The sequence below is a fragment of the Hyla sarda genome, chromosome 1 (genome assembly GCF_029499605.1).
Source record: "Hyla sarda isolate aHylSar1 chromosome 1, aHylSar1.hap1, whole genome shotgun sequence".
In the NCBI taxonomy this organism is placed as follows: domain Eukaryota; kingdom Metazoa; phylum Chordata; class Amphibia; order Anura; family Hylidae; genus Hyla; species Hyla sarda.
In genome coordinates, this window is record NC_079189.1 from 111,539,765 (window position 1) to 111,552,489 (window position 12,725).

Consider the following 12,725-nt stretch of genomic DNA (forward strand, 5'->3'; position numbering starts at 1 on the left):
GGCACCAAGTTCAGGACATAAGAATTGCGGGCTGTAATTCCATCTAAGTGTATATATTTTTACAGCTGAATACACAGTTACATGATTTAATAGATATGTAAGACCTAAAACCTAACTCATAAGTTGAATTTGAAGCAGTTTATCATTTTACCTTTCGTTTAGTACCTGCATGTTAGGATTACGCCTGCTTCTTTCTTAGGAATCATAGCAAAGTTAGGTTTATATGTAGATTTCCTCCCAATCTTTTTTTGATGACAATCTTATGTTTCAATGACCTTTAAATTACCAACTATAAAATTATTGGCGAGAGATACATTGTAAGTATGAGAAAATTAAAGGGGTAATCTAGAGAAATAATAACCGTTTGCAGCGGTGTCCCACTTCAGCTGTTGGTTGGCTGAGTAGTCTTATGCCGACCGCAATTCTGGAAGTGTGGTGCATCGGGGAGTGCGTCTCCCCTACAGAGATGACTGCAGGGGAGTGAGGAAGGTAAGTATATGTTTTTATTTTTTTTTCCACCTGTCACTAGTTTAATACAACTGTTATGTATATGCAATTTTATGTCACTGCTGATATGTCTTAGACTCCACAAAGACGACCTTGGGAAAGATTTGGCAAACTTTGTGCAGGAACAATGAAGAAGTTGCAATAGTGCACTTTATGGTAAACATGTTGGGGGAGATTAATCAAAACCTGTGTTAAGGAAAAGTCGACCAGTTGCCCATAGGAACCAATCAGATCGCTTCTTTTATTTTTCAAAAATGAAAGAAGCAATCTGATTGGTTGCTATAGGTAACTGGTCGACTTTTCCTTTACACAGGTTTTAATGAATCTCCCCTGTTATCTTTATTTTGTAGGTTTATAGGATAACAGCGATATCCAATTTATAAAGGTTTTGTTTTATTTTACTACACAAAAATTCTGTATATCGCTATATGAGCTAATTTTTTTGTGCCATGATCTGTAGTTTTTATCAGTATTTATCTTCTTTTTAGTCCTTTTTCTGAGAAAAAAAATAATATTTTTTTATGTATTATTTATTTTATTTATATATCTATTCACTGTATGGGATCAATAATGTTATATTTTAATAGTGAAGACAATTTCATGGCAATACAAAATATATCTATTTTTATTTAGTTTCCATATTTTTAGGTGGAAAATAGAAAAAGGCAGGGTGCTTTGAACTATTCGTACAGATGGGGTTAATTTATTTGTATAAAACCTTTATTGCATTATTTTATTTATTTACACATTATTAATTCCCCTAGGGGACATGTATGAATCATCATTAAAACACGATAGAAGGATGCAGCACTCCAAAATTAAGGTGAATTAATTAATTAATGTGAATTGTACAATGTTTTGATCCTACTATTTGGATCTTACCAAAGCAAGCTGCTTTAAAGAGTAGCTCCCACCATTTGTTCCTGTCCCTGCCTATTGCCCATCTATCCCTAACCCCCTCACTGCCTTTATTTTTTTTTACTATATTAAAAATGCCTTTTTGTCTGCCTGGTAGTGTGCTCACTACCAGGCAGACTTCCCCAGCAGGCGCGATGTCACTTATTCCTGCAGGGGGCTGACTTCCGCCCTTAGTTCACCTATACAGTGTACCTCCAGCTGTTTCACCAATACAACTCCCAGCTTGCCCTGACATCTATTGGCTGTCAGGGCATGCTGGGAGTTGTAGTGGGGAAACAACTGGAGGCACACTGTGGTGAAAACAGTATCTGTGTTACGGCGATGGCCGCAGCTGCCGCACATCCCGCTCCCTCGCAACCCGCCCCCCCCCCTCCGCCTGAAAAAGACTAAAGTGCAGGACAGTCCTGGCGCAGCACTGCTTAGGAGCAGCGACGCATGAAATTCCACCTCACACCGGGAGCAGGGGCCGGTGTGCGAGACCGGGGAGCCTGCGCACATCCTCTTAGTTCAAAGCGCTCGCTCCCGCCTCTCTGATTGACAGGCAGGGAGCGAGCGCAGCCTGACTGAATTCGGACCGATGCCTGGCCGGGATCGGTCCGAATTCATCTGTGACGTCACAGCAGGCTGCAGCCGGCCACTAGGAGGCAGAACCCTAGTGGTCGGATTTCAAAATCAAAATAAACTGTTTTAATTACAACAAAAAAAAAAATTTGTAAAAGTTCATGACAGTGCCCATTTAAAAAGATCCAAAATTGGAACCAAATTGTAGGATTGAAATGCTGCACTTTGCTTGGATGTGTAAATAAATTCACGTTATGGATTTACCTTAATTTTGGAGTGCCACATCCTTGTATCGTGTTTGGATTAAATTGGGACTGTGAGTCAAGCTCCCTGAAGCTTGTGCACCCACTAGGACTACTAGTCTTTCACTGCACCTATCTGCCTATCATTGCAAGGCTTATGTCATGCATTGATCCATCACATCTGTGTTTTATTGGTAGATCCTGCCGCAGCATTAAATTAAAGAAGCAATCTGATTGGTTGCTATGGGCAACTTGTCCACTGTTCATCTGCGCAAAATTTGATAAATCTCCTCCATTAACTTAGCAGTATAGATCATATTGTATAATGATGCTAAACATGCTGCCGTCAGAGTGCTCTAAAGATAAACATTAAAGTTGCCATACACATTAGATAAAAGTAGAATCAAGTCGAACAAGTGTTGAACAATCACTTCACCAATGCCGCCATAAACATTTTAGCCAATATGGGCTAATATAGTTGTTCAAACTGGTCATAAATTTAGCATCAATGACACTGGTCTTCTTTTGCTCTCTATCTGAACGTTCTGTTGTCTACAGGAGGGGCCTGATAAAATTATTTAAACTTGGGAGAATTACGGAAGCATTTTTGCATCTGCAGTAAGGCTGCAAGTCTTGATACCTGTCCCACAGTCGGGCCGGGACTTGTGGCCATAATACGGAGGCAGAAACACATCTATAATATGCCTATGTAAAACCGGCCTAATGCACACAACTACTGTCCTCCTTCTCAACAGGATGAATAAAGCAGTAGATACAGGGCAGATCCTGAAGCTCCTCATGCTAGTAGGGGGCTGGGCTTTTATTACATATATAACCTTCTAAATAATATTGTCCATACCTATTACAAAGGTATATTTGGTCGAATGTATAAATACAACAACATAAATCATGTATATCCCTTCTATACAATATTTTTAACCCCAGCATACTGATAGTTGCCTATTCACTTATGTTAGGAAATGAATAAAAGAAAAAGAAGCAGAGGTATATGAATAGCCGTTCACTATTCAATTGGTGAATTATCTACAAAATGTAGGTAACTTTATTCTCCGTTGCTGTAACCCTAATCTGGCATAGAAATGAATGTGTGTCACCTTCCAGCACCTCTTAACTCTGTTTTCTTCAAAGTGAGTACCATCTATAGCCATGGCACCACTATGGGATACAGAAGCACCTGGTTCATGAGGCAGCCTTAAAGGTTTGGAAATTTTAAACTCCCAAAAAAAAAAACATCTACGGTGCAAAAGTCAAATGTGCGGCTTTTCAGCCATTTTCACAGTCAGCTTACATGAAAACATGAACATCAGTCCGTTGAACAAAAAACATCTGAGAACAGTGCAGTTCAACAGGAAAAAGCACACTGTCACTGTTTTTAGCTCCATCTTTACAAAACATTAGGAAAACGTGGATAGGACATATACAAACTGTACAAAATTACCATCGGTGTACCAAATGACCCTACTTTGGTTTCTTCAGAACTTTTTTGTGTGTGTTTTTCTCATTTGGTGTTTTTTTTTTCTTTACCTAGACTTTAATTCGAGATACCGCATAATATATTTTACAAACTACGGAGTAATGTAAAAAAAATATTCAGTTTTACTTTTACCATAAAAGCAAAAGCTATGCTACAAAAATGTTCATCTAAAAAACGGCCAATAGGAAAACTACAGCTGTGAAACAAAAATATAACTATACATCATCAGCAGAGAGAGATGGGATACTGATCTTGGCTCTGGTGAAGTATGCAATCTTCTCCCTGAAAGAATAGGAAGCAACATATGAGTTAAACATACGGATAGGACCTTCCATTTGTTCATGACTGAATGTTTGGAATAAAAACCACTATATAATTTTCAAAATGTAAAAACACAACACAAGATAACTTTCAGAACATAAAACACAATGCCACCGTTACTTAATGTCACATTCTTGAAGTCTATGTAAGGTAGGGTTCACACCACGTTTTGTTAAATACGGTTCCCGTATACGGCTAGGAGGGGGGGCGGGGCTTAATCGCGGCACCTGCACTCAGCCGTATTCGGGAACCGTATTTAATGCAAGTCTATGAGCCGTATGCGGTTTCCCGAACGTAGGCAAAAACGCGGTCAACCACATTTTTGCCTGCGGTCGGGAAACCGCGTACGGCCGAAAACAAAGCTGACCGGAGGCTGCAGTTCACTCCGGTCGGCTCATAGACTTGCATTAAATACGGTTCCCGAATACGGCTGAGTGCGGGTGCCGCGATTAAGCACCCCCCCCCTCCTCCCAGCCGTATACGGGAACCGTATTTAACATAACGTTTTTCAACAACAGTTCCCGCATACGTTTTCTATCAAAAACCGTATGGGAAAAAAAAACGGATGGAACAGTATGGGAAAAAGTAAACCGTATGGGTTTTTAAACAGTATACTGTTTTTAGAAGTGCATACTGTTCCGTCCGTTTTTGTAGAAAAAAACCCATACGTTTTTGAAAATTTTGTCCATTTTTAATGGGAGGGGTCTTGGGTGGGGACTTTAGGATTCAAATGCGCATGTGCAAAGTAAAAACGTATACGTTTTTCCCGTATGGAACCGTATACATGTGCGTTTCCCATTGACGTCCATGTTAAAAAAAACATATGCGGTTGCAGTACGGTTTTTAAACCGGAGTCAAAACTGTGGTTGACCACGATTTTGTCTCCGGTTTAAAAACCGTACTGCAACCGCATATGTTTTTTTTTTAACATGGACGTCAATGGGAAACGCACATGTATACGGTTCCATACGGGAAAAACGTATACGTTTTTACTTTGCACATGCGCATTTGAATCCTAAAGTCCCCACCCAAGACCCCTCCCATTAAAAATGGACAAAATTTTCAAAAACTTATGGTTTTTTTTTCTATAAAAACTGACGGAACTGTATGCACTTTTAAAAACAGTATACTGTTTAAAAACGCAAACGGTTTACTTTTTCCTCATACTGTTCCATCCGTTTTTTCCCATACGTTTTTTTTTATAGAAAACGTATGCGGGAACCGTAGTTGAAAAACATAGTGTGAACCCAGCCTAAGGGTGGGTTCACACTACGTTTTCTCCCATACGGGAGCGCATACGGCAGGGGGGAGCTAAAACCTCGCGCTCCCGTATACCTTCGTATGCGCTCCCGTGTGTCATTCATTTCAACGTAGTGTGAACCCAGCCTAAGTCTGTCTAAAAATTTTACCTTGAGTAAGTTAGGTCCATAGCCATGTCGCTACAGGAAACCCCATCTTGCAGTCCACATGAACCATGTAGGCTAACAATACCAATACTTCTTATTTTTTTCAGGGAACAGTGTAGGCAAAATAGCTACAATAAATATAATAAGAAGATGTGCAAAAAGGGGCTTTACAATATATCAACTCTCAAGAGGATAAGTATGGTATTGCAGCTCAGCCCTATTTATTTCAATGGATCTGAGCTCCAATGCAGATACAACCCATGGATAGGTGGCCGTTTTCTTCTAGACGGAATACCACATGTTTTAGGTAAAGTAAAGGAAAAAAAAATACACCAATGTACAGTGATCCCTCAACTTACAATGGCCTCAACATAAAATAGTTTCAACATACAATGGTCTTTTCTGGACCATCGTAAGTTGAAACCAGACTCAACATACAATGCTACAGACAGTCCAGATCTGTGAAACATGTCAATGGCTGGAAGAACTGACCAATCAGAATGTTCATTCACTGGTAAAACCCCTTTATTACTGAAGCGTATGCACTGACTGATATCTGATAGCGCCCCCTACACTACAGGGAGGTATTACATGTTCTGTACTCTTTACCTGTACCAGGATTACCTGCTCCTTTGGACACCAGGTAAGGGCGACTCCATGTTACTTTTTCCTGTACAGGATCCCGAAGAAGCTCCTGTCCTCTACATAGACCAGTGTTTCCCAAGCAGGGTGCCCCCAGCTGTTGCAAAACTTCAACTCCCAGCATGCCCGAGACAGCCTTTGGCTGTCCGGGCATGCTGGGATTTGTAGTTTTGCAACAGCTAGAGGCTCCTTGCTTGGGAAATACTGACATAGACAGTGATTTACAGCTCCCAGCAGATCTTTCGTACATTTATACGTATGCTCCTGTTATCTACTTATTTTTCTTTAATAATCACTTTTTCCTATTTTGGATGACATTTTGGTGCCTTTAGAACCAATTACCAGGTTTCCATAGAGTTCTGGTCTCAACATACAATGGTTTCAACATACAATGGTCGTCCTGAAACCAATTAATATTGTAACTTGTGGGACCACTGTATATAGAAGTATAACTTAAACCTGCACAGTGTTTTATTAAACCTGCTGCTCCAAAATTAAACTAATATTCTGGTATAGACGGAGGCAGCAAATAAGAAAAACGCCAGGGTCTGAATACGTAAATTTAGTGGTCCTGGGTGGTTTCTGCATGCCCCACTGGTCTTAAATGACAGACTGCTGTGAACCATCCAAAGGACTCATGGTTCAGGCAGCCTGAAAGTCATGCCAGGCAGATAAAGTATTGGCCTGAAGAAAAGATACTTGTTAATGTATGTTATATATGTCTCTTCAATTTTCTCCATATTAGCTATGCTTGAAGTATGGTTTATTGGACGCTACTTCGCAGACTGGTACAAACTTCATAACGTCAGTTGAGAAATTGCTATATAACTTTAGCGTTAAATTGTAACTCTGTATACTTGTTTTTGTATAGTATCAGATTTGTGGACTTTGTCTGTAAGACTTTATACTACCCATTATTTCTTATTTATTATTTTCCTATATATTTCTCTTATATTTATTTATTTTTTATTTTTATTTGTTGTGACTGTTTTTGAAAAATTGAAAACAATAAACAAACAGTTAAATAAAAAAAAAAAAGTATTGGCCTAACCTGACAATTTCTGTGAAACTTTCCTGTCCATAAACTCCCATTGCAACAAAATGCAGAAAGGTAACATAACTCCAATATTGAGTCTTAAGGGGACACTCCTGCCCCCAGGGATGGTGAGGATATGAACTTATAAACTGCTACCCTCCACGCCCGTAATTAGTCCCCTAGGGGGGGAGCTCCTCTCACCAGGTTCCGTGTTTTCGGACGGCAGTGGCACCCCCTCGGCTTGATTGACAGAGCAGTGTCATCGCTCTGCTTCGTCTGTTCAGTGGGCAGAGCGATGATGTGGCCCATCAATCAAGCGGAGGGGGTGTAGCTGCTGGTCAAAGACATGGAACTAGGGGGAGGCCCTCCCCGCTCAGGGGACTACTTATGGGGCCGGCGGGGAGCATCTTATAAGTTCATATACTCACCATCCCTGGGGACAGGAGCATCCCTCACGGATGGTGAGGATAAAGATTTTACCCTATATATCGCTTTGCCAAGCGCTATATCGGGTAAAATGTGACGATTGGTTCCCTTTAAGTCTATTAAATAGGTTGGCTGCCTTTGATGTAATGTATATTGCCATCTTTAACCTCATTTATTATTTGCTGGTTAAATTGAAAGCTTTGGTGCCTGCAGGTCGTAAGGAGAAAGAAATGTGTATGTGTGATAATGCTGCAATGCGGAGCAAATGTTCTGCGTCTCACCTGAATGTCTGTACTTGTAGAGGCACCTTCTGGCTCTGTTCACGTAGCCTGCATACGTCCTTTGAGGCTTTTCTCATTAATTTTTCAGCGCAGAATCCTTGCTTTTGTTCTTCTTTTGATTGTTCAGCCTACAAACAAAACCATCATCTGTCTTTAAAGCTTAAGGCATCGGATCACCAGGATGTATTACATAATTTCAATTAATGGGTCGTTCTGGGCCTTTTGGCAGACAACTTGTTTTATCACTGTTATTGGCAGGTCACATTGAACTACGGAGCAGTAAACACAAAACGGTGTAATAGAACTTAAAGCAGATTCTTGATTAATGATTTCAACTCTTACCTTCCCACGTAACCTTCAGTATTTACTTGTATAACCTTTCCCTTAGTATAATTCATTATGACACTACAAGAATACATTAATATCAAACTAATGAACTAAGGGAAAATCCAAAGAAACACACTCTAGGAAGGAAACTCACTCAGTGTTATAAAGACCTTTTGGAAGCTGTAAATAGTGTAATTCCATAATTTCCTATTACCTGCTTTTCAGCTTGTTTTAGAAGCTTCTGGAAACGATCATCATCCAGGACACAAGGTGGCAATTCAGTTTCCCCCCTGGCTTTCATTTCCTCTAACCTTTGCCTCAAGTCTCTTAGTAACTGCAGCTCATCATTGAGTCGTCTCTGCCTTGTCCGTGATGCTTGGAGATCCAGCTCCAAGTCCAGAGATGTCCGTTCACGACATTCATGCATGACTCTTCTGGTCATTGTCTGGCACATGGGCTAATAGGAACAACACAGGAAGAGCACTTAGAAAGCAATAGGAATATCACTTCGAAAGGGCAAAGAATTATTACCAAACATTATTGACTTAATTTTTTATTTTTTTAGTATAGCTAGGACCATTGAAAACATATCTTTACAATCCTTCAGGTTCAATGTAGTGGAGACACTCTCTTTCTGTTCCCAATGACAATGCTTTTATTCCTCAGGTTCCTGTCAGCATTGTCCCAGGATAACTTTAAAGGGAACTGGTCATCACGTTCATGATGACCGACACATTAGGTGGTCCCTGCCAGCTTCACCAGCCTTGCCTGACAGATCTCTCCATAAACGTTCATAGAAAAACTTCAAAATCAAACAAAATACCAATGAGGCCCAATAGGAAAAAAAAACTACCTTTTACTGCTACATTAAAATGATGTTACAAAAATACCTAATAATTACAGTAAATAAAGATACAAATGTAAATCGTATCAGAAGTATCAAAAATGAAAACAATAAGTAAAATTGTTTCAATAAGTAGACAGCAAATGGGGTAGGAACAGGGGTCCAAGGTGACCATCCCTATTCTCCACCCAATAGAGGCTATTGCTGCCTAACCTATAATTATCCTACCTTGTTTAAAGTGTGGAGGGGTATAAGGAAATTGATAATATATTATTATATGATCTCTGGTAAAGCTAATATGGTTAAAAAAAAAACATATCACTAAATCTCTGACTCCTTCTTCCAACACGTTTACGAGAGAAACGTGTTGGAAGGAGAGATTTAGTGATACGGTTTTTTGAACCATATTAGCTTTACTGGAGATCATAATAATATATTATCAATTTCCTTATACCCCTCCACATTTTAAACTAGGTAGGGTAATTATAGGTTAGATAGATATAGTTAAAAAATCAACCAATTATCAGTACTCAAGGTATAAATTAGAAAAGGGATTATAGAAAAGAGATTGATCCAGGTAAATGTAAATTAAAAATATTTATTAATCAAAATGTATATTCTCTAATGCTCACTGTCCGTGCAGGGCCCTTGCATGGGGCATAAACACAGTGGAATAATAGGGTGGGAAAGGTATAATGAATCAATATAATCTATAAAACAAATGGGAATAAATCAGATCACTTGCATCTATAAAGTCAATGTCCCGCTATTAGATCCTAAGATAAAAGGGTAGTGCTGTTCAATTATGGAGAAAATGATGTCTTTCAATAATCAGAATAAGTTCCAATGTCTGGAAGCGATATAGCAACAAATAGAGTAATGTCAGTCTTTCTACATGATGACAGTCTTTGTTACTGATGCGCTCTTTAAGCACAATGTATCAAGTATCAATCGTTGGTGATACAGTGTTTCAGATAATGTTGCAAAGTTAGTGACAGGGTTCGGTGCACAGCACCACTCACCACTCCCGTAATTGCTGGCTCAGCAAGATGGCACGGAGGTGTCAGCCTCCGGCGGTGACCGGTCTCTGTCTCCTGCGAGCGGTAGCGCTGTAAAGGATGCTGCAGAGACCTTACTTCAGAAGTCAGTGGCTGTCAACCTTTTGGAGGTCCGCGGCTGGCACGGATGGTACCGGCCTGATGTATGCCGTGGGTCCTCGGTGGTGTAGGGAGACGGCAGGTTGGTGGCGTGATCGTGGCGGGAGCAGCGGTGGGAGTGGATGCTGGTGTCCCTCGTGTGAGCTGGGCGCTTGTGCCAGCATCTGCAAATGGAGTTCTGTATTTTGCTGGATAGATGCAAGTATTGTATGGATAGCTAGACGCGTTTCAAGGCCGCGGGCCTTTTCCTCAGTAGAAATATGTATGTGTGATGAATATCAGCAGCGTTTTTTTTTATAGTGTGAATGGTGGTTAGGGGAAAGTTGGGAACTCTGGAAAATCCAGGTTGGGGATAACATCAGGTACTGGATCATAAGGAAAGAGGAGATATAGTATAGGACAGGTATAATAATAAAAGAGATAAGAATATGATGAGATTATCTTGGACTTTTAGAAATAAGAATTAATATATAAATAAATTAATATATGTAGAAGGTTGAAAAAACTGTATGATGAGCATAATATAGTAGACCCTATAAATAAATGTAGGGTATAATGGATGCCTTATGAAAAATCTGTATTAAATAGTAAAAAGATAATAATAAAGTATTATAGCAATAAGTATACATAAAAATGAGTATAAAATTTTATAAAAGTATTAATAATTATATATATATATATATATATATATATATATATATATATATATATATATATACTATATATGAAAAAACTGAGGGCACTAATATACTGGCTAAAAACTAATAACTAATATAGAATGATAAAAATAAAAATAAATAATAAATTAATAAAAAATAAGTAATAGGTATGTAAAATATAAATAAATGTAAAACAAAAAAAACAAAAACTTGAGATTGGGCTCTTCCTCACGACCAGTCGCCGACTGGTCGCATATCGACTCAGCGACGGTTCCTGTGGGCTAGCCCATCCAAGTACGACGTCATTGCTGCTGTATGTTGTTTCAACGTCCTTTACATGTTTGAGTTAGCGTAGTTTTTTTATTTTATAAATTATTTTAAATATTTTTTTTATTTATTCCAGCTATATGCCCGATCCTCTATTCTCTAATCAGCTTAGGTGGTATTTCCTACATTTTTTACATTTATTTATATTTTACATACATATTACTTATTTTTTATTCATTTATTATTTATTTTTATCATTCTATATTAGTTATTAGTTTTTAGTCCAGTATATTAGTACCCTCAGTTTCTTCATATATAGTATTTTACATATATAATTATTAATACTTTTATTAAATTTTATACAAATTTTTATGTATACTTATGGCTATAATACTGTATTATTATCTTTTTACTATTTAACACAGATTTTTCATAAGGCATCCATTATACCCTACATTTATATATAGGGTCTACTATATTATGCTCATCATACAGTTTTTTCTACCTTCTACATATATTAATTTATTTATATATACATTTTTATATATAACCTTATATATATCCTCTTTCCTTATGATCCAGTACCTGATGTTATCCCAAACCTGGATTTTCCAGAGTTTCCAACTTTTCCCTAACCACCATTCACACTATAAAAAACGCTCCTGATATTCATCACACATACATATTTCTACTGAGGAAAAGGCCCACGGCCTTGAAACGCGTCTAGATATCCATACAATACTTGCATCTATCCAGCAAAATACAGAACTCCATTTGCAACTGCTGAAAGCCCTTACTACCGGGACCACTTTTACTGCTCTGCCGTTCTACGCGCACACAAGCGCCCAGTTCACACGAGGGACACCAGCATCCACTCCCACCGCTGCTCCCGCCACGATCACGCCACGACCCTGCCATCTCCCTACACCACCGAGGACCCACGGCATACCTCAGGCCGGTACCATCCGTGCCAGCCGTGGACCTCCAAAGGATGACAGCCACTGACTTCTGAAGTAAGATCTCTGCAGCATCCTTTACAGCGCTACCGCTTGCAGGAGACAGAGACCGGTCACCGCCGGAGGCCGACACCTCCGTGCCATCTTGCTGAGCCAGCAATTACGGGAGTGGTGAGTGGTGCTGTGCACCGAACCCTGTCACTAACTTTGCAACATTATCTGCAACACTGTATCACCAACGATTGATACTTGATACATTGTGCTTAAAGAGCGCATCAGTAACAAAGACTGTCATTATATAGAAAGACTGACATTACTCTATTTGTTGCTATATCGCTTCCAGACATTGGAACTTCTTCTGATTATTGAAAGACATCATTTTCTCCATAACTGAACAGCACTACCCTTTGATCTTAGGATCTAATAGCGGGACATTGACTTTATAGATGCAAGTGATCTGATTTATTCCCATTTGTTTTATTGATTATATTGATTCATTATACCTTTCCCACCCTATTATTCCACTGTGTTTATGTCCCATGCAAGGGCCCTGCACGGACAGTGAGCATTAGAGAATATACATTTTGATTAATAAATATTTTTAATTACATTTACCTGGATCAATTTCTTTTCTATAATCCCTTTTCTACTTTAGACCTTGAGGACTGATAATTGGTTGA

General features: G+C 39.0%; 1 protein-coding gene across 4 annotated transcripts in view; it reads right to left on the bottom strand.

Annotated features, from left to right (window-relative positions):
* Positions 1–820: 820 nt before the first annotated feature.
* Positions 821–12,725, bottom strand: part of WWC2 (WW and C2 domain containing 2) — a 154,177-nt gene continuing 142,272 nt past the window's right edge. For all 4 annotated transcript variants that reach the window (XM_056560400.1, XM_056560414.1, XM_056560409.1 and 1 more), the window contains 3 exons: positions 8,377–8,619; positions 7,836–7,963; positions 821–4,005 (listed from right to left, as the gene is read on the bottom strand). In XM_056560400.1, the coding sequence (XP_056416375.1) occupies positions 3,939–4,005; positions 7,836–7,963; positions 8,377–8,619 (438 nt within the window). In that variant the 3' untranslated portion in view covers positions 821–3,938. The remainder of the gene's footprint in view (positions 4,006–7,835; positions 7,964–8,376; positions 8,620–12,725) is intronic.